Source organism: Astatotilapia calliptera, chromosome 6 (assembly GCF_964374335.1).
Source record: "Astatotilapia calliptera chromosome 6, fAstCal68.1, whole genome shotgun sequence".
NCBI lineage: Eukaryota > Metazoa > Chordata > Actinopteri > Cichliformes > Cichlidae > Astatotilapia > Astatotilapia calliptera.
Genome location: NC_137427.1, coordinates 29465356 through 29487519, shown reverse-complemented (window position 1 = coordinate 29487519; position 22164 = coordinate 29465356). Strand labels below are relative to the sequence as shown.

The 22164-nt window shown below is 40.6% G+C and overlaps 2 protein-coding genes across 4 annotated transcripts; both read right to left on the bottom strand.

The window, feature by feature from the left end:
• Nucleotides 1-1494: 1494 nt before the first annotated feature.
• Nucleotides 1495-7530, bottom strand: socs1b (suppressor of cytokine signaling 1b). 3 transcript variants are annotated; one of them, XM_026171525.2, is made up of 4 exons: nucleotides 7414-7530; nucleotides 5273-5586; nucleotides 3223-3410; nucleotides 1495-3070 (listed from the first exon to the last, which is right to left on the bottom strand). In XM_026171525.2, the coding sequence occupies exons 2-4, from the start codon at nucleotides 5456-5458 to the stop codon at nucleotides 2746-2748; spliced, it is 699 nt and encodes a 232-aa protein (XP_026027310.2). In that variant the 5' UTR covers nucleotides 5459-5586; nucleotides 7414-7530; the 3' UTR covers nucleotides 1495-2745. The 3 variants fall into 3 exon arrangements, with proteins under 3 accessions (XP_026027310.2, XP_026027309.2, XP_026027312.2); XM_026171524.2 differs by lacking the exon at nucleotides 7414-7530 and adding an exon at nucleotides 6924-7050; XM_026171527.2 differs by lacking the exon at nucleotides 7414-7530 and having other exon boundaries at nucleotides 5273-5608.
• A 328-nt stretch (nucleotides 7531-7858) lies between these two features.
• On the bottom strand, nucleotides 7859-20489 carry atp5md (ATP synthase membrane subunit k). The gene is made up of 4 exons (XM_080303083.1): nucleotides 20362-20489; nucleotides 20217-20287; nucleotides 8178-8270; nucleotides 7859-8067 (listed from the first exon to the last, which is right to left on the bottom strand). Exons 2-4 carry the CDS (start codon nucleotides 20283-20285, stop codon nucleotides 7966-7968), a joined length of 264 nt encoding a protein of 87 aa, XP_080159209.1. The 5' UTR covers nucleotides 20286-20287; nucleotides 20362-20489; the 3' UTR covers nucleotides 7859-7965.
• Between the last annotated feature and the right edge of the window lie 1675 nt (nucleotides 20490-22164).

Below are 22164 nucleotides of genomic sequence, written 5' to 3'. Positions count from 1 at the left end.
TATTTCCAATACGGTATCTATATATAAGCAATAAAGACAGATGGGGCTATTTTCTCACTGGTGTAACTCACAGCACTTTTAAAATCTATACAGGCCTTTGAGCATGTCCATTTTAATGCTACTGATATGAGCTGTTAATGCTTAACAAGCCTTTTATAAAAAGCTCTTTACCTTTGCATTGTTGTTGGAAGGGGTTCAACAAATAAGCTCTCCTCGCGTTTATGTGTGTCACAGCAGTGGTGTTTTTTTTCCACATCAGCCTGTTTAAGGTTAATGAGACAAAGATAATTTGAGGATCAGGAAAGTGTGGATATGTGTGTGTGTGTGTGTGTCCCTGGTGCAGGGCTAATTTAGACTAAAGGGGACACTGCCAGTCAGATTTAGGACAGGAAGTGGAACAGATGACGGAAAGCCACAAAAAATCTATAATGTGCGTATGTGCACACTTTTGCACTGCATTGTGTGCACACCGCTTGTCTGAACGAATGATCAAAAAGCTTTTCAGCTGAGCGTCAGCTTTATACCAGGCCGGAGTAACACCGCTAAATGCAGCACAGAGCCCAAATAAGACGTGGGCCTTAATTCACCCACACAGAGTCAGTCTGGTTAAAATGAAATCACACAGACATGTAGTTAGTCATGCTCACAGAGGTGATCTTTGTGACTGATTCATACTAAACACTTCAGAAAAGGAATGCAAACAAGGCTTCCACTGAAACCATCGCATTGGTCCTTTAACAATCTGAAACTATTGTTTCTGAAATATGTGTCACTTTAAAACTGCAAAATAAATAAATAAAACTGCAAAAAGAAGGTCAAGTTTACAGATAAAGTAAGGTAGGGGCGAGACTTTTGCCTGGAGAGTGGCGTGTAAGGCTTTCCTTTTACTTGTTTTTTTAAGTTTTGCTTTCACTTGCCAATTAAGTTTTTTTGATCTATTGTTTAGATAAAAAGACAAAAGTCACCTGACTTTAAAATATTTTAAAGGTCATAGCTGTTTGATGTGCAATAAAGAAAGTGCTCGTCGGTCAGCTGTCCCGATTAATAATGAGCCTCTGAAAATGCATGAAAAGTGATTAAAACCTGCACCTCAATCGCATCTTGAGAAGTACATGTGTATCCTGTTACTAACAACTACTAAAAATAGACTCATGTCCCACTGTCATAAAGTTGAGCAGAGCACAGCAAGCAAAGCGTCATTTTTTTACACTACTGTCTCGTAATGCTCTGCACAGTGTACTGTAGCTGTTGGTGAACTGACAGGACCAAAACCTTCAATGGCTAAACCCCCCCCCCCCCCCCCCAAAATAAAAGCCAAAAAACAGCTAAAAACTAATATATTTACACTTGTGTTTGTTTACTCTTGTTTTGAAAAATTCTCTAGGTTTTTGTCATGTTTACCTTCAAAGCTTACATACTTACTAGAAAGGAAGTGATTTGTATTCCTCTTCCTGTCTTTGAGTGGGCAGTAATCAAGTCTTAGGTTTACATATATTTTATCTAGTATAAAAAATTATTTATTCAATATGAACAAGACAATATTACATGCATATTGTACCAGAAGACCAAAGACAGTAACTAGAATAATTTCAAGTGTTGATCAGTTGCATTAATCAATACTTTTACATAAAAAAAGAATTATGGTGGAATCTACACAGACGAAAGTGACAAAAACAAACATTCAGTCAACTCTGCTGCTTAGTTTAGCTGCTGTAGCCGACCCCCTTGACAGCCAGGCAGGAGAAGGCCAACACAAAACCCCAACAGAAAGACAAAAAACACAAAGTCGATGCTTTTTTTAAATACAGGTGAGAGCAAAACTACAGAATCTAAGGTCAGCTACAGCTGGAGGAATCCTCTTTTTGTGAGATAACAGAAAAAGAGGATTCCTTCTGTAATGGGAAGATTACATCTGCAACCTCATAAAGAACCGCGGCGAAGTTAACCGATATCTGAATCGTATTAACTGCAAATTCTGTGAATTATAAACATCAATTTAGCGGTTGGAATCCGTTCCTCTGTTTCCCCCCATCATCCAGAGCAAATGAACCTTTGTACCAAGATATTGAGATAATTAACCTAATGTTACCAAACAAGCAACGCAAAAAAAGAAAGAGAAGGAACGAGCCAGAAACCATCACTCCAAGTGGATTTTTACAGTTGATTTACCCTCACGTTCATGAGCTGTTGACATGGCTGCTTGCTCATGCGTTCATAAGTTCAGATATCAGCTAGTGCAGCTTTAAACAGCAGCAGTTATGACATTTTCATAGGCACGACAAACTGAAATGTCACCATACAGGCAGTGGTGCAGCCTTTACAGGGAAAATTGCTAGAAACTTTAGTTATATAAATAATCATTGTTGACTTCTGACAGTGCATATAAACCCCCCCCCAAAACAAACCCCAAAACAAAACAACGTTAACACGTGCTTTGTCAAATCTGTAAAACAATACATTTTCAGAAGGTGTGCAAATAACCTCTCAACAACCAGAAACCTTCAGGTTGTCCATCTGTGCCGCAGGTTGCCTGAATTACCTCATGTAGCCATTTCTACCTGTGATGGTTACGGCCTTCTACTCGCTTGTCTCTCCAATAATATCATTCATAGCAGTCACCTGCAGTGATCTTCTATTATCTCTCATTTATAGTACAAAGGATAACTTCTTTAAAAAGTAAGAAATAAAATTCTTTATCCTTGTGATAGCACAACGTCCTGACACAGAAACTTGGAGCACATGGGTCTATATAGGGTGAGGGTATGCCCAAAGGTAGCTTCTCACTTGCTTGTTGAGACCAGGTAATGTGCTTATCCTATCTGCTCCAAACATGCCTACAAACGCCCTCCTGCACATCTGTTTCAGACCCTCTGGGCGGTGAATACGAAAGGGCACCGTCAGTTTACAGCAGGAGCTGGTGTAGTAAGTCAGCAGAGCAAAGAGTGAAGGAAAAGTCCTCTGGCTGCCAAACAGATTGAAGTGGAGCTTGTTCAGCTGGATGCGAATACTCGTCGGGCCATCGTCGCTTTGGTAACTCAGAGTGAAGAAAACATCCGGCTGCCCGCTGTCCCTGCAACAGCACAGCGGTGTACAGTCACTACACATGAGCTTGGCAAATGAGATGGACTGCATTGGTTTAGCTTTAATGGGATGAAGGGGGAAAAAAGCAGGAAAAAAACACAACAGTTAAAGAGAGAAATAAAGAAAAACAGCGCTGACTACCTGATAAGGAAGGTTCCAGCAGGAGCATTTTTGAGTTTTCCGTGGGCTTCTTCCATGGTCAGGGATCCCCAGTAGTAATCACTCTGCAGAAGCTGCTGGTAAGTACTTTTTACTAGTTTATACTCTGCTTCGCTGGTGAACGGACGGAGGTGTGTGGGCAACCCATCGGAATCAGCTCCAGTCACTTCCTACAGCGGAGAAGATCAGACGTGTCCAGTCAATATGATGAAAAACGCACATAAATCAAAGTGTTCTCTAGTGGCTGCAGGGTCTTTATTGCTGATGGTACACCAGAGATTTCACTGCCTACAGCGAACAGCTCCTAATCTGATTAAACAAAAATGAAGGCTGTGCTTTTTCTTGCCCTCGGCTTTGCCTCTAAGGCTAAATATATGTTGCCTGTGTTGCTTTTCTTTAAAAACGTGAGGCAAAGTTTTAAGTGATGAGGTCAGTGCACAAGCGCTCCCCGCCAGCCAGAAGATACTCTCCCACAGTCTGTTTGAGTCTTGCTTTTGCATGACATCAAGCCCCACCCACCCACTGCTCTTTTGTTTTAAAGGAGCAGCCAATTAGAAGAAAGCTGGCTTAAAGAGGGGGTGGCCTTAAAGGGGGAGGAGCTACAGCAGCTTGTTTCAGATCAGTGATGAACTGAAAGGCTTAACTGTGAATAAAGCAAAAAACACTATGGTCCATTAATAAAATAAAACATTGAAAGTTAAAATAAGCATAATAGTTTACTTTAAATGAAACTTAAATGACGCCTGTCAAGTATTTTTAGAACAAATTATTGCACATCGGTCACAAATGAGGTATCAGAAAGAAACTGAAACTTACAAAAATCTGATTTGTAAGGTTTGTGGTGCAACTATACAGCCACTTAGAGAAAAAAAAACATTTCAAAGAATTTTAAAATCTTTGAAATGTCTTTTTTTTTTTTAAATTAGAGTGCTTTTTTTTCTTTTTTGTTAAGCTTGCTCATCACGTGAACTTGTGACTCGGCATCTTATGTAATAAACAAAAAATGTACAGCAAGGAATGTTGCTGGAAACTTTCCGAATAGCTGAAACCGCCATACCACAAAGGGTTCTTTCACTTTCTCAGCGTGAACTCAATGCTTGGGTCATTTACTAGAAACTTTATCAGTTCACTTCACGTGTTAATTTCCATAAGCGCCACTTGTAACGTTTTGCTCTGACACAAGATGCGCTCTGTGGGCGATAACATTGTAAGACCACTACCAACACCATAATGGTGCTGTAAATCCTTGGCTCATGAGGGGGAGGCATGCTCAGGTTCAAAGTCCAATGATAAAGCCAGGCAGGCTTCCAAACACTTTCCTTGTAACAACAACGATTTCCTGTCGGGGAGTGTCATTTTGTACCGACCTGGTCTGAGTGACCGAGTTTATTACCGCCACGCTCCAGCCATATCGTTTATTTTCCTTAATAAATTTATCAGCTTTTATTTTGATAGCAGTTTAAAAACAAACGTTTGTGGGTCACTTGTAGTTTCACTTTTACAAATGTTGTCATATTATATTAGTATCCATCATACTGTTAATAATGTAAAACAAACACCGTTGAATTTTTCAATCGCATTATTATTTAGTTTCGCTTTTAGTCTAACTTAAATGAAAAAGAAACGGATTTAAAAATATACTTTTGCACGACATTGCCTAAAAGTACACGCTCAAGTACTTGTTCTGTACATCTGAAAATCTTTATAAATGCATTCAATTTTACTCACTTTGAGGGAAACTGCTGTTTCCTCCACTGTATCTGTTTGATAACAGTAGCTACTAGTTTTGATCTATACAAATGTATAATTGACAAATGAGCTGTGATGGACATTTAAGACAGTTCCCAGCAGTGTGTAAAGTAGTTAAAAAGCTGCAACATTAAAGTTGTTTAGTGCACACATGTTAATGATCGAATAATCAATAAAGGCATAAAATGTGGTATTCTGCCTGCTGAGTGCTTTTAATATTTAAACAATCTATCACCAAAAACAACATGAGTAAAATCAGCAGTGAGTGATCGCGAACACTAACCCAGAGCTCAGCGTCTTCCTCACAGTTGTTTTTGACCCAGTGCAGTAAATCCAGCTCTCTCGACTCCGCTCTGTTTGGGCTCTGTTCCCGGTGTTCTTCAGAGGGCTCACTCGGGCTCTGTGGTTCGGCTGCGTGGCTCTGTTTTGGGCTTTGTACTACCACTTTATTGCAATTGTCTCTGACCATCCTACAAAGAACAATCCTCCTCTTGACCACCTGTTGCACCAGTTACTCCGTTTTTCACTGGCAGATCCTCCATCATTCACTCCTTCCCGGCTGGTCATCTGTTGCTCAGTGCACTTTGAGACGCCATGCTGCAGAGAGTTTATATTGTAACTTTAATCCTCAGCTTTTCACAAACACTTAACATCGCATTAATCACATTGTCATTTCTGGTGTACATGTTTTATGCCTCCTGATGAGCGCACAGCTGATGTTTGAAACACGCCCTGGCTTTATATAGCGTAACGCACACTGTCATGGCACACGCTCCCAGCATGGGTGCCCAATCCAGACTTAAAGGGTGTGCGGCTGACAGTAAACCACATGTTTGTGTGTTACAAACCACCAGTAAGGGCGGCTACAACACAACTGATGACAGAAGAACGCTTTCACTTTCTCAATCAAGCGAGACTAAAAAGGTGTATAAAAAGACTTAATTTCCTCTGAAGTGTGAGGTAAGCAGATTAGTGGTGACATTTTCTGCTTTTCATTTAAAACAAAAGCAATGAAAACATTTTAACCGTCCTGTACAGATTTTTGTGTTTCAAATTTAAGATAAGCAAATAAAAAATTACATTACAATAAAGAATAAAATGCAAATACTTGATGCTGATCAATACTTTCTAAGGAGTACAGTGTGTACCAAGCAGTGAGTAGAGAATGTATATATTTTAACAGTTCAAATTAATTTTATTTTCCCTTTTTTATTGTCAATGTTTATAAATATTACACTGAGTTATAATAACTTCATTTTTTCTAGTGTCAGTGTTTGCAATGAGCTTACAGCTGCATTTTATCAGCTAACATAACAGTTTTGTCTCACAATGACGTAAAAGTCTATCATTATCTCTCTCTCTCTCTCTCACACACACACACACACACACACACACACAGACATATTATATATATCTATATATATTTAAAAGAACCAGTGACAACGATTTTAAGGTTTTAATTCATAGGTTCACACGCCCACAGATATTAAGCAGTGGAGCAGGGCAATGACACGGCGTTACTTTAGCCCAAGAGGAGAGCATTTATGACTCACACCTTAAATCAGAGACACGGTGGCATTTCACACAGAGTGCTGGAGCTCGGAAATAACAGTAAAACCAGCAGGACGAGTTAAAACTGCAAAGAGCTGCAAAAGTGTTTAGAAAAAGCTCAAATGTGGCCAAACATCCTCCACAGATTCAGCTGCAAAATTCTGTGCTATACAACAGATTTACTTAAGGTGGGGGGATTTTTGAAGGTGGAGTTCAGCTACCTCCGTCACGCTGATGTGTTTTAAAGAAATTGGAAAAGCTTGTCACAAGTTCCCACACTTAATGAGAAAATGACACTTTTCTTTTTCAGCTTTCTTGGATTCCTTCAACAGCCTCAAGCTTCAGCGACAATGTGAGCTAAAGGAATAATTAAGCCTACTTACGTGTCTCAGCAGTGAGCTACAGTCGGCTTCTCGCCCCCAGAAAGTCGCAACTCGTTTGATAAAAAAGATGATTTCGTTTTCAGAGAACGTACGCGCTCCTTCTTTCGCTCAAACGCGCATGCGCGCTTCAAACCGTTGATTCAGGTGTTCGCGACCGCACTTTCGCTTTCACTTCAGCTCGCAGATTCCTTGAAATCATGTGATCTCACAGCAGAGCCTGTGTGTGTGTGTGCGTGCGTGCGTAGCGAGTACGCACACTACATTTGAGATTGGTTTGAATGCAAATAACTATATTTATTTAAAAATGTTACAGCTGCATGAAAAATACACCAATACCGATTATAAAACAAACATCCGCATCACGGATGGGTTGATGGTTTTACTACTACAGCGCTGTTTGCTTTAAAAATTGTTTTTTGTGGATATATTTCAGTTTATATACAAGTTTAGTTTATATTTATAACAAAATGAAAGAAAGGCTCACACATACCTGTGGACATCATGCTTTACAAAGCCCGGTGGTGTAAAGTAAGTGTAAACCTCAGTGATAAGATCTCAGGTAAGACTCTTGTTTCCTTTTTGTTCTGTCAGCTTTGCGTAACAATGCTTAACTATGCTTAAGTGCATAGTCAAAGGGCTGCAATTATTTCCATGTCATGTCAAGCATGTCAATAGACTGCAGGTTAACCGACTACCTCGTCAATCAACCTGCAGCCAAGAATTCAAAAAGGATTACAAGCAAAGTCATGAACGTGAATGCACTCATGAATCAAACTGTGAAAAATGTGCAGCCATTCTTCTTATTTTATATCTCTTATAGAGAAAAACATGCTGCTTTAATGGTAATAAACGGATAAGAAAATTACGGATTTTGTTGCCGTTTCTGCAGCAGCAGACAGATTGTTCATTATATCAATGAATAATGATCAGACAAGCACGGACAAAGTATTTATTAACACTCTGTAACTTGCAGCTGACACATTTGAAGGTGCAGTACCGCTCGCATCACAGAGAAAAGGCATGACTGCAAGACATTAGCCTCTCAGGCCGAGGAGGTGGATGTCTGGTTTTCTTTTTTCTTCTGTCTAAGCACCAAGTAGGCAGCTGCCGTTACTGCAAAGATCCCATAAGTAGCCAAGACACACTGCAGAGAAGAGAAGGAAACATTTGGGATTGTGAGGAGTCGGCGCGCCTGTGTGTAATATCTCTATAAAGATGTGTGCGTGTGTATAAAAGTGTGTGCTGGTTAAGTACATTTCTGCGACCCTGCAGAGTGTAGCTATTAAAGTATTTCCTCCAACCCGTCAGTTCCACAGAAGAAGGGGCCTCAATGCCAAACAGCTGTCTCTAAAACACAGAAACAGTAAGAGGAAGTGCTGAGATCAGATCTGTGATATTTTTTGACACATCTCCAAGACGTTTTTAAAAAAACGTGCATTGAAAGATATAAAATAAAAGATGAAGAAAACAGAAAATAAAAGCTGGCAAACAAACACATACAATAGAAGCACATGATGAATGCCCTCAGAATTATGCAAACCCAGTCAGAACGAATGTGAAAGCACCAGATTAAATGATGAACAGACTTACGGAAAATAAACAAAAGGAAAACCCAATAACAAAGCTTGAGTAAGCGCACTCTGCGTTTTTTAATTAAGGAATTATTATTGTGTTTTTTCATGGAATCTAATAAAAGCTGCAATATGAAAACTTTATGAAGAAATTAAGCAATTTATTTTAGAAATAGATGATGTGGAACGTGCATACCTTTGCATGTAGAGGCACGTTTTTCTGTGAGTAGCGTGATAAAGCAACAGTGGGATTGCACACTTGTTACTAGCAGTGTTGGGACTAACGCGTTATTAAGTAACGCGTTACAGTAACTACGTTATTATTGTGGTAAGAGCACAGTAACTAGTTATTATGCCAAAACCGGGAACGCGTTACTCGTTACTGGGATTTAGATAGGCTCGTTATTCGTTACTTCCTGTGGTGGCTATCGCGGAGCTTCCACAGATTCAATAACATTAGCAAGTGGTGGAGGCCAGCAGGTGGATGAAGGAAAAGGGAGGCAAGAGGAGAGACCCGAAGTGGCCGCTGGTCTGTGAGTGTCAGGTGAACTGAACTTCAGGTAAGAAGTTATGACCTGCAGTCCATCTGGGTCAGATATGAACCAAGTTTAGGTGGAGTTTATTTTTGTTATGCTGAATTTTTCGTACTGCGTGCTAGCTAGCATGACGGAGTTTCTATACAGCTGGGTGGTGCTATGTTACTGATGTTGAACTTTATTTTGTTCATAAGGTTAATTATTAGAGTTGCCAACCGTCCTGTAAAAAACGGAATCGTCTCGTATTCAGAGAAAATATTACGCGTTTCGTATTGAGGTGAAAAGGAACAGTTTGTCCCGGACTTCAGCTACAATGAAAAAGACACAAAGCTGGAGTTATTCTGTGTTTACGCTGCACAGCTGCCTCTTCTTCTCTCATCCTCTCCCCCTCCCTCTCCTGTTTGTACTTCAATCATGAAACTGATCAATGATCAGCTGATCGGCTTTTCTCTCTTGTTTGTTTATCGCCCACTTTGCGCCAGAAAGAGGAAACCAGCGGATGTCGCGCTAAACAACAGCAGCACGTTTAAGCTTGATCAGCTGTTGTTAGAATTTATTTAATATTAATTTCTAGTATCAGCTGATGTTTGCTGGAGCCACAGCTGTAAAAGCTGCTGGTCATGATATCGGTTTGGTTATCTGGTGAGAGGGAAACATGAAGATGAAACCAGGAGATGTCCTTACTGAATCATCAGAGCTGTGATGGAGAAACAGGTTTACCTTTTAGGTCACATGAGTGAGTTGAAGGGAAGTTATGAACTGTTTCTGAGAGACAAATAACACCAGGATCCTTTTTTAGGTAGCTGACAGCTGGTAACTGTGCAGGGGCGGATCTAGTAAAGTGTTGCCAGGGGTCCATGTAGGGCATTAAAAGGGAAAGGGGGGGACAAGGAAATACTTTCTTATTCTCATTTAAAATGTCTCACTTTTAAAAAAATAATTATCTGAGTCTTACAACAAACGACTGATAGATTGATACATATATACCATCAGAACAGTGTACATCACTGTCACAGCAGTGTTTGTTTTCATTCAAAGGCTTTATGATTTTTCCTATAATGGTGGGCCGGCCTCTAGTCAAAATGCCCAGGACGATTTTTTTGTCCCAGTCCAGCCCTGTATGCAGCTCATCTGCAGTCTGGTGTTACCTACATCTTCCTATTCAGAAGGCAGAATTTCCGAGTTCTGAGTACAATCGAAAGCACCACGACTGTAGTTTTTGTGTTGGATGTAAAAAGCAGGCTAGGATAAAATCAGGCGTGGGATTTCTCTCGTGGAAATGTGCACATTATTTTTTCCTTTCTATTGGTAGGTGGCACAGTGCACTTGTGGCAAGTAAGCAAGCTAGAAGACTGGCAATCTTGCTGGGTATCCAGTTATGGAAGCAACACATTAACAAGAGAATTCTGAGTTAAACCAAAGTTACTTTCCCTAGTAACTAGTTACTCTGAAAGTAACGAGTAACTTGAAGTAACTGAGTTACTTTTGATAGAAGTAACTAGTAATGTAACTAAGTTACTAATTTAAAGTAACTTAGCCAACACTGGTTACTAGTAATTGAGATCACACCCAGCATACCGTCTGAATTTGATGAAGCTGATTTGGTCGTGAACCTGTACTATGTGACCCTAGCTCAGCTTCCACATCCATTAGCATTAAACTCTGTAGCAACATCCTAAGCGTTTTCCCTTAATAAACAAGCTAATAACATTTCTCAAGTCTACAAATTTCAATTATTACATTTTTTTAACTGCTACTTTTTTGTCTGTTGAGCAGTGGAAAAAAAAGGTGGTTGCTCTGGGTGAAAATTGGGCCTGTAGGTAACGTGGGTTATTTTAGGATCTTAGCATCTCATCTCTTTAAAGGTTAACAGCTGGTGACTGACTGCAAGACATTTTAAACTGGTGCTAAAACACTACCTGATATTTAGCATTTGATCTTATTTGGTCTGAGGTTCCTAAGGGGAACACCTCGTTTTGAAACTGTCAGATGACAAGCGAACGAACATATGAAATCTCACTTGTTAATAAGGTTAATAAATCAATAACAAGCAAAGAGACATCTCTAAATTCACAACCCTTGTTATGAGGATCTCTCTCAGATAAAATTTTGTAAAATGAAGAGAAATCTCTTTACCTCCTGGCCCAGTTTACCGTAATGTATTAGATAAAATGGGTCATTCATTTCAGTTAAAGTGGGACACCCTTTGAAATGTATTGTGATGATTCCTTTTATTAAAATGATTTAGATTGTTAATATATTTGATTGCTGCATGTGTCACATGCCTTTTTTCCCCCCTATTGAGTTTTTTTTTTTTTTACCAATCGTGTCGGTGTATGCTAGTGGGCACAAATACACAGGAGCTCAGGTTCACTAAATAAGAAATGAAAAGGAGAGGGTGAAAGAGGCATGCTGATAAAGACGAGACAGATGCAGAAGTGGGGTTGAAAACAATGGCAAGAGTGAAAGGGAAAGCAAGAAAGGGAAAGGAAGGTTTACAAGACGGGATGTGAGATCAACTGTGAACTATGGTTTGGAGATGGTAACACCCACAAAAAAACAGGAAGCCAAGCTAAAGATAAGATTTTCACTGGGATCAACAAGAATTAACATTATATAGACATTATATGGACATTGGACCTTATAAATGAGCATATTAGAGGGACAGCTCAGGTCGAGCCGTTTGGAGACATAACTATAGAGGCAAGGTTGAGATGGTTTGGACATTTGCAGAGGAAGCAAAGAGGATATCAGGGGTGTTTAAATGATTTTTAAAAATTGGGTGGCAAATGGGGGAGGGGAGCAAGTTCAAGCTCATATGCAGCCCTGAGTCCTAATGCAGAGTTATTATGTGAAAAGCGGACCTGAATAACAATTTAAACATAATCTTGTTGACTTTTGAGGGTAAAAAAGTAATTAGACGTTTTACCTAAGTAAAAGTTACAATCATTCACATATGTAATGACACTTGAGTAATATACATGATGTTACTGGAATATAATTATTCATTTTTTGATGTGTATATCTCTTTATTGTTAAAGCCGTCAAAGACTTTAATTGCTTAAATATTGTACTTTGATCAATTGTAATTTAAGTAATCTGCAAAAATATTAAGTAAAGAAAGCTTTAAAATAGTTTGGTACAAAGTGCAACAATCACATTCAGAATAGAGACAAAAAAGAAAAAAAGGAAAGCAGCATAGTAGTACACAGTAGCGGTTTTAGATATGGGCGACACGGGCGGTTGCCCGGGGCGGCATCGTGGTGGGGGGCGGCATCACGGGCATCGGCCAAAAAAAAAAAAAAAAAGCTTGTACTCATGCTCCCCCGACGTCAACCAGCGCACATTGGGAATGGCATAGGCACCGATCGGTTTTCTATCACCCATTTGCTGGGAGTAAGGACGCCCTTCGTTTGCGAGGTGCGCCTGCTGCTTGCGGCGCAGTGAGGAGAGGGCGGGGCGGCGAGGGATTTTCTGACCGGCTGGAGCAGCATCTAATAACCAACTCGCAAAGTAAAACAAAATAAAAATAAACCAACAAACAAGAAAACACCAGACATTATAATACAGATTTATAATTTGCACCAATGTTTTTTCGAAATTCTATACACGAAAAGTGAGCGCGAGAGCCCTCGGTGCGCCTGCTCGCTGCTGAAGTCAAAGTAACTTTGTCATCTCCGCTACATACAGTCCAGTATATAGAGCAGGGGTCCCCAATCCCAGTCCACGAGGGCCGGTGTCCCTGCAGGTTTTAGATGTGTCCTTGATCCATCACAGCTGATTTAAATGGATAAATTACCTTCTCAACATGTCTTCAGTTCTCCAGAGGTCTGGTAATGAACTAATCATGTGATTCAGGTGTGTTGACCCAGGTTGAGATCTGAAACCTGCAGGGACACCGGCCCTCGTGGACTGGGATTGGGGACCCCTGATATAGAGAGACGAGACACGACAAGGCTCCAGCATCGGCGAGCCACTGTCAATATGTGACATATTGAAATCGCGTTTGAATTTGCGCTTGTTTTTTTGCTTTCACTTTGCAATCGCGCGAACTGTGTATAGAGAGCGACAGCACTGATTGGTGACTGATGATAATTTGTGCACCAATTCCTCTGACATCGTCTTATCAATCGTTAGCTTACTATGCAAACATGACAAGTGAAATCTCCCGCAGCTTAAACATGTGAGAGGTTGATCGCGCAGAGAATCGCTGAGCTTATGTGAGTGCGCGTGTAAAAGCATTTCAGTTCTGCTGAGCCAAATAAGACAGGTCAGGGTGAAGAAGTGACAGCCAAAGAAAAGCTTACCACAAAACGGAGAAGTTATGACAAATCAGACTATAAGGTAAAAAGAAAGTGCAGCTTTATGGTTTCATGGACAAAAGAATTTCTGTGGCTGCAATATGACGAGCTAAATAACCAGGGCTGCACATAAGTGGTCCGCAGGTGCGCATTCGCTGTCAAAATAAAAAACGCGCACAAGATAAGAAGTTAATATTATATAATTATACAATATTATACTTTAATGTATAATATTGTAAAGGAAACAAAACATCAATCAAAAAATTGCTCTCTTTTTTTATTCGGGCTACTTAAATTTATTTTGGACTACCAAAAACTGAAGAGTCCCTGCCCGAAGGGCTACCAGGGATTTTGAAATTTTGCGAGCCCTGAGATATATTAATTTTTTTTATTACTTTTTTGTTTCAGCAACATACAATTTAAAAACTGTACTTTTGAGTTAAAATATATATTTATAATTTTAATAAATGACAAATTAAAAAGGCATGAACATTTTTTTGTATCGAAAAAATATCGAACCGTGAATTTTGTGTATCGTTGCACCCCTAATACACACACACACACACACACACACACACACACACATATACACGTACATACACATGTATGTACATACACATACATACACATCAAATCTCGATGTTGATTTTGTAAATTTCCATGCGAGCAGCCCAGGAGAATTTTCAGGCTGCCCTAACACTCCAACACTGGCCTCTCGATCTCCCGTTGGAGAGCCGCGAGCCTCCCCATGATGGTATCAAACTTCTGTTCCATGGTGTTGTCGTTCTTTTGATTCTGAGACCTCACAGCAGCAGTGATCCGTTCCGCGATGTCTTCCAACTGTTGCTCAAGGGTCCCATTTTGAGCAGGCCTCTCTCTGATGTATCCCCCCATACGCTCAATGTTGTTGCTTTGAGCCTTCACAGCCGATGCAAGCGTCTCCAAGGTGTTAACCATATTACGTTCGTTGTGAGAGGTCGCGCCTCGTCCCGTCGCTTCGATTCCAGCGGGCAGCCTTGGGGGGGTTTGAACAGCTGGTTCCGCTCTCTTATTTCTGTGGTAAACCAGGGCTAAGCCAACTCCGATCAGCAAGAACCCTGTTATCACGGTTCCGAATAGATAGATATCTTCAGCGTCCTCGATCGACAGTCCCGCCAGGCACACGACCCTCCAGTTCTGCCACCCGTCCATCGTGTATCCGGCAGGGAAAGTCCCTCCAGGGCACTCAGGCTCTCCCGAGCCCAGACTTCTCGTTGAGAAAAGGGTGTCAATAGCATTCAGAGACCAGTTCTCTGAATGCTGAGAAAAGTCAAGCGTGCAGCTGCCAAGATGCCACTTGCCACCAGTTTGGCCATATTTCAGAGCTGCAACATCACTGGAGTGCCCAAAAACACAAGGTGTGCAATACTCAGAGACATGGCCAAGGTAAGAAAGGCTGAAAGACGACCACCACTGAACAAGACACACAAGCTGAAACGTCAAGACTGGGCCAAGAAATATCTCAAGACTGGTTTTTCTAAGGTTTTATGGACTGATGAAATGAGAGTGAGTCTTGATGGGCCAGATGGATGGGCCCGTGGCTGGATTGGTAAAGGGCAGAGAGCTCCAGTCCGACTCAGACGCCAGCAAGGTGGAGGTGGAGTACTGGTTTGGGCTGGTATCATCAAAGATGAGCTTGTGGGGCCTTTTCGGGTTGAGGATGGAGTCAAGCTCAACTCCCAGTCCTACTGCCAGTTTCTGGAAGACACCTTCTTCAAGCAGTGGTACAGGAAGAAGTCTGCATCCTTCAAGAAAAACATGATTTTCATGCAGGACAATGCTCCATCACACGCGTCCAAGTACTCCACAGCGTGGCTGGCAAGAAAGGGTATAAAAGAAGAAAAACTAATGACATGGCCACCTTGTTCACCTGATCTGAACCCCATTGAGAACCTGTGGTCCATCATCAAATGTGAGATTTACAAGGAGGGAAAACAGTACACCTCTCTGAACAGTGTCTGGGAGGCTGTGGTTGCTGCTGCACGCAATGTTGATGGTGAACAGATCAAAACACTGACAGAATCCATGGATGGCAGGCTTTTGAGTGTCCTTGCAAAGAAAGGTGGCTATATTGGTCGCTGATTTGTTTTTGTTTTGTTTTTGAATGTCAGAAATGTATATTTGTGAATGTGGAGATGTTATATTGGTTTCACTGGTAAAAATAAATAATTGAAATGGGTATATATTTGTTTTTGTTAAGTTGCCTAATAATTATGCACAGTAATAGTCATCTGCACACAGATATCCCCCTAAAATAGCTAAAACTAAAAACAAACTAAAAACGACTTCCAAAAACATTCAGCTTTGATATTAATGAGTTTTTTGGGTTCATTGAGAACATGGTTCCTCAAAAATACAACTTGCCTAATAATTCTGCACTCCCTGTATGTACATACACGTACATACACATGTACGTACACACGTTTGGTTATACTTACCATGGTGTCCATGTTGTGCATTCAGGTCCTATATGTGAGACAGGTGTATGGGAAGGGCCGCCCACTACTTCCTGTTTATATAGGGTCATGAGGTCAATGATTGCATCACTGGGTGTAACCAAATGGAGGGTTTTTCATTTTGTATAGTATTGTTTGTTTTCTTTAAAGTAGCCTTTTGAGTTATATTGTATGCAGTGTTTTACTTTACAAACTATTTAGTTGAGTAAATGAGTTTGTCAGTTTCATGCATGACTTTATTCCTGTTCTTTGTTTAGAATTGTATTATTTGGTTTGACCTATTTTGTTTCAATGGTAGGGACTAACGAGGTCAGGTATGGGCAAAGTCTTGTATAAAGCCAGTGGGATTTTTGCATGCCTGATTGATTGTTTATGGTAAAAGGGAAAATAAAAGAACTTCAATCGTCTGCTAATGCTATTTACTTATCACCTTCCTTGCTGCTTAAGTTATGCTACATCACATATGTACATGTATGTACATGTACATGTATGTACACACATACACACGTACACACATACATACATACATACACATACACAAAAGGATATATATACAAAGGATGCTGAACATGAAGCTGTCAGGCAGAAAGCAAAAATGAAGACCACAGAGGAGGTTCGTGGATGTAGTGAAGGAGGACCTGTAGAGGCTTGGTGTGACAGAGGACGATGCTACAGACAGAGCAGAAGGCAGATTATCCACTATGGCAAACCCTGAAGGGAGCAGCTGAAAGAAGAAGATGAGTGTGAAAACAAAGGAATAGAGAGGATCGAGAGGAGACAGAAAGGATGTCTGCAACAGAGGGGCCAAAAAACTACAATCGTTAGGCAGAGGAGAGGATGGAAACTCCCACATACTTGAATGGTTTGTTGGGGTGAGTTATTACACTGTTGTCAAACCAAAATGATCCTAAAGTGCCTTATTTTCACTTTGCAGTCAAACTGGCCCAACCTGAACATCATTTCCAAACCTGTAGGGCCTGAACAGTTCTATTTCGTTACACCAATTCAATGCAAAAACATTAAAAGCAGTAGTTATTAAATATCAAACCTTTGGAGTCAACAGACTCCAAAAAAGTGACAGAATATAAGCAGCATATTTTATCGATCACTTTTATTCCTAAAACGATAAATTAGAATCCATATATACAACTCTAAACAGCGAATGCTACGCTACAGTCAGGCCACTGTTAGCTATCTTAGCACAAAAAGAGGGAAACTGCTAGCTTGGCTCTGTAAAAAGCAAACAAATGTGAGAACCCGCATTTGTAAAACTCGCAAACTGCCATACCACATCTCATTTGCATCATGCATACGAAAAACCAAGGTGTGAAACCGACTAAGCTGTGGTTTTACAGCCAGTGGTGAGTGGACTTCAGCCAGGCAGCACTTTGTGCTAAACAAAGCTTACTTTATCACATGGTTTGTGTTTCATACTCAGCTAGCATGAGAGGAAAAAAACAAAACAAAAAACATAGATATACTTTACTAGCACTTTAAGCCCATGAGCTTTATGTGATTGTCGTTTACATCCAAACTAATCCTGTGCTTGATAAATGTCAGGACGGTTATTGTTGTCTGTCTGATTACCCAGACTTGGGACAACAATTAGGCGTTTGTCACATGCACTGATTTCCATGAAGGGAACCATTCATCTAGAACATCAGGTTTACAGTAAACTACGAGGAAATGAAAGAATTCTTGTGAAGAGGGAAATAGTTTCCCATTACGAACATTAGATAAAGTGAGCCAGGGTCGAGGAGGGACACAATGCTCCTCTTCATCTTGCTGATTTGTCCTGCCGCTATGGTTCATATTATTAACGTAGCAGAGAGGAAACTCTTGTTCCTCCTGAAACCTTATACGTGAAACCACGTCAATAAAAGTTGAAAAAGTGCAACTGAAATAATTTTTGAAAATCAGCAGTGAGCTTGTTTTGTTTTTCTTCTTCTTGTGGTTACAACAGTAGTCTTATATCCACCTTCCCCTTCAAACAGACAAACGGAGCCTGAAACAACAACAGCTGAAACCAGCATCAGCTCTACAGCTGGAAGGAGCCGGTGTATGAAAACTGAAGTCAAACTCCTGTTGATATGTACAAGTATAGTACTACTATTAATGAAAAATACCAAATGTAACAGTCTTGCCTAATATTTACATGACAATTAAACAAACATCATATCCCACAGTTCCTGAACTTCGTGGGTTAAGGGTGACAGCTTGACAGAGGATGGGAGCTCGCTATGCTGTCCAGTTCTGTGGGGTATTTGAGTCAAACATTACAGATGGCACACAATAAGAAAGAATATAAAGCTAGATCTATATACAAACAAGTTTAAAAAAAACTCAAACACTTTGTCTATATGGTTTTTAAATTGTAGCTTTCATTAAGGAATGAACTACAATATCACTGAGACTGAAATGAAAAACATCCTGTCTTCTGTTTATTTTCTCTTGAATCAATCGCTTAGTAACTTTGAAACTGCTTACAGTCAGCATTTTATGTTTTACTACTACTAATAATAACGCATCATATGACAACGGGAATCTGTGGTTCCCTTTTACACAGTTTAAAAGTAGCCCGGCCACCTCACAGTGGTGTCTTCTGCACTGCCAGCACAGGGGGCAGCACTGAGCACATTACAGCTCCAGTACAGAAGCAAGCCCTAACCCCGGGGTGTCCAACTCCAAGCCTCAAGGGCCGGTGTCGTGCAGGTTTTAGATGTGTCCTTGATCCAACACAGCTTATTTAAATTGCTAAATTACCTCCTCAACATGTCTTGAAGTCCTCTATTGGCCTGGTAATGAACTAATCATTTGATTCAGGTGTGCTGGCCCAGGATGATATTTAAAACCTGCAGGACACCGGCCCTTGAGGCCTGGAGTTGGACATCCCTGCCTTAACCCAAGCTCACTGACACTTTTCACCAGCACAAACCAACAGTTAAAGGCATATATTATTCTTACTTGTGTACTTCATGTATATAATGAAAATATACGGGTGGCTGCTCCCTTGTAACAAAGAGTACTTCATGCATATGTGTAGGACTAAAAAGCAGATCCACAAGTGTTCAGATAAAATTGACTGCTGCCCCCAAGTGGTCAAACAAAAGGATTGCAAACATTGATTAAATGAATGAAGGAATAAATAAGTTTATAGTTAACATTTTAGCATCTAAATAATATGTTTGCATACATGCTGAGCCAAATAAAGAAACCATTTTAAATGTTTTAGTCTATTTATATTTTATTTTTAGATAAACATCTATGCCGGAAATGGCACCTTGTTACTTAAAGGAGAAGTCTTTTAAAATATATTAATCAGAGGAGCTGGCATCTAGAAGGTACTAAGAAATTATAAATGCCACCAAACAAACAAACAAATAAATAAATAAACAATTTACATTGACATTTAAGAGGCTAATAAACAGGTCTTTATTTTATAATCTAAAAAAAACCCAAACTCTCTAGTCTGATCCATCATCACAGTAACACTTCAGGCATATCGATCAGTCCAGTCAGGAAGCAAAAGCCATTGTGACTCGGTGGGACCTGCTCTGTGCAGCTCACCTAGCACAGCTGGCAGGTGCGCCTCTGGTGCTGCATTCTCTTTACTCACTGAGCACATACGACAGATGTGAAAGAGCCTGCAGATGCAGCTGAATTATGCAACATCTTCCTGCATGACCGTTTTTTAGCAGTGCGTCTGAGAAGACCTCCACGTGTTAGCCGGCGGTGCCCTGACTGCTTTTAGGTTCCAGGATGAAATCCTCAGACACGAATTTCAGACCTAACACTTGTGCAGTGGGGCCCCGGGTCCTCCTGGTGCAGATTCTGATCTTTAAGGAAATTCCCCACAACCCCATTCATTGTTTAATCTGTCTGTAGTACAGTTACAGGCATGTATGATGTAAGTCTTACTGGGATTTTTGGATGATTTTAGTTTCCATGGACTGTTTTTAGCCCAAGTTTTAAGGATCCGTCTTTTTTGTTGCCCTCTGTATATTCTTTTAATAGCTGGTCTGTTTCCTGCCTCTTTCAATTGAATTTCACTTGTACAGAATAGCAGCCAAATACAATCTTACATAATAAAGTCAAAGGTAATAAAGACGTTGTGCTGCTTGTGGAAATGTGCTTCATTCACTGGGCAGATCCATCAAAGAAGACAAAGCAGGACAAAGGTAACTGCTGTTGCTGCTTACTGATGACACTATAACACATAAATGATAACCTAAACATTAAGACCCCCCTTAATGTTTATTATAGACCCCCGCCCCCCCTCCCGTTTGTCTTTTAAACCCCTTCATATCCATTCTGTTACAGCTAAATCCCCCTCCACCGCATGCACCGTTTCATTTCACCAGGAAATCCCCGGATCAAGCCCCCTTCCTACCTTCACCTCTGTTACCAAGTGTCCAAAGCTGGTGAGGGGGATCCTCGTTTTAACAGGTGACGTCGGCATGACTGAGGAAAACACAAAGTTATTTTCCCTTTTCACACATTCACTACAGCCTGAGCTTCGTCTAGGTGATACTTACCGCAGGTTCAAGGGTGGGAGAGACGCTTACACAACAATCGGGCGTGTGGAAACTGTTCCGTACAGGTTTAACGGACAGCACCCATTGACCAACCACGTGGTTTTGCTTAGAGTATTAACCAATAGTCTGTGGCCTGGTGGGAGGAGCTCGCCCACAGTTACGCAAACAAAAACCGGTGGAATTTGCTTTTCTTTGACTGAGCCACTAGAAGGCGGGAGACTACAATTTATGTGGTCCTGCAGACATGCCCAGCCAATGAAGCTATAAAATATTATTTTTATTTATTTATTTAAGTTATTTTTAAATGAACCTTTATGCTGGGAATGCCACCCTATTCTTTTCCTGTAAAATCTCTCCATTTATTAATATGTTACAGACCACACTATAATCTGCAGTTTACCCGAGATCAAATGATCGTATTCTGATAAAAAACAGAGAATATCAGGCAAAACAAGTGGGCTTTACTTATTTTGGTATATACAGACACGACAGCGTCAAACTACACTTTTATGATGTGAATCTCCTGTTCCATCACACCCCAAAGGGGCTCTGTTGAACTGAGAAACTCTGGAGCTCATTTGAGTACAGTGAACTCATTGTCACTTTCAAGAAACGAGATTAAGATGATCTGGACCTTGTTACATGGTGCATTATCTTACTGTAAACTTTGATTGGTGCAGTGTGGTCATGGTGTGGACATCGTTAACAGCAATGCTGCGGTGCTGAAATGATGCTCAGTTGGTGGTAAGAGGCCCAAAGTGTACCAACATCCTTACACCAACACCAGCAGGATGAAGTGTTGATACAAGACCAGATGGATAATTGCTTTCATGCTGTTTATGCCTAAATCTGACCTCACGCTGGCTTTAATCTCAGTTTCCTGCTCTTAGCTGAAAGCTGTAGCATCCAGTAATGTCCTCTGCTGCTGTAGCCCATCAAATCAGTTGAGTTCAACTGGTGAGTGCATTGACGTGCTCTTTTGCATACCTCGATACTCAGTTTGTCTTGACTATCTCTACATCTCTAAATGCAGAGTTGCTCCCATGTGATTGACTGATTAGATATTTGTATTAATGGGCACTTGAACAGGTGGAAATGGTGAAAGTGTCCAGTGAGATCTGCCTCGCACTCCGTAGAGAGTGAACAAACGTCCTGGAACATTTCTAGAGTTGGCAGAAAATGAATCAACCTTTGAAACAAAGCAAGGCTTTAATTTGACACAATTTATTGATTTAGGGATGATCAAAACAAACACAAAAGCAAAATCAGCGAAGATAAACAGCACTACGGAGTTCTTTAAACTAAAAATCATTTAAAAACAGTGGAACTTCTGCCAAGTTGTTCAGTTTACAATGGTGTGAAAGTACTACCTGGCTGAGTTTCCCAGACTCTCACACCCACTTTCCAAAGAGTTCAATTATTTGTGCACGGGCATGAAAACAGGCAACGCGCCAGGGCCATCTCAGTTTCTGTTTGTGCTTCTGCTACCGTCGACCATGTTCAGTGCTGGACTGCTGACTGCTCTGTTACCTCTGTTTTGGCAGAAGTGGTGTTCAAAGGAAAAATGGGAGTGTGAGTGAAATTTGGATCAAGTTCAGAGCTTGAACAAGTTTGCACAGGACAGCAGTTCCAACACTGCCTGTGTATTTCCTAGAAAAAATGAGCCCTTAGATTTTTTTCAAGCAATTTATTGAACATTTGCACCACAGACTAATGGTGGAAAGCTTAATCCCATAAACACTCATTATAAACACCAGTATCTAAACTACACAGAAATTTGCCTCAGTGTCTACAAGGTCCAGC

Excerpts from the sequence above, each read along its gene's own strand:
- socs1b (XM_026171525.2), bottom strand. The coding sequence starts at position 5,458 with ATGGTCAGAGACAATTGCAATAAAGTGGTAGTACAAAGCCCAAAACAG. Across the intron at positions 3,411-5,272 it reads AGGAAGACGCTGAGCTCTGG|GAAGTGACTGGAGCTGATTC; the intron begins GTTAGTGTTCGC and ends TCTCCGCTGTAG. Across the intron at positions 3,071-3,222 it reads GCTGGAACCTTCCTTATCAG|GGACAGCGGGCAGCCGGATG; the intron begins GTAGTCAGCGCT and ends GTGCTGTTGCAG.
- atp5md (XM_080303083.1), bottom strand. The coding sequence starts at position 20,285 with ATGCCGACGTCACCTGTTAAAACGAGGATCCCCCTCACCAGCTTTGGA. Across the intron at positions 8,271-20,216 it reads ACTTGGTAACAGAGGTGAAG|AGACAGCTGTTTGGCATTGA; the intron begins GTAGGAAGGGGG and ends TCTGTGTTTTAG. Across the intron at positions 8,068-8,177 it reads CTCTGCAGGGTCGCAGAAAT|TGTGTCTTGGCTACTTATGG; the intron begins GTACTTAACCAG and ends TCTTCTCTGCAG.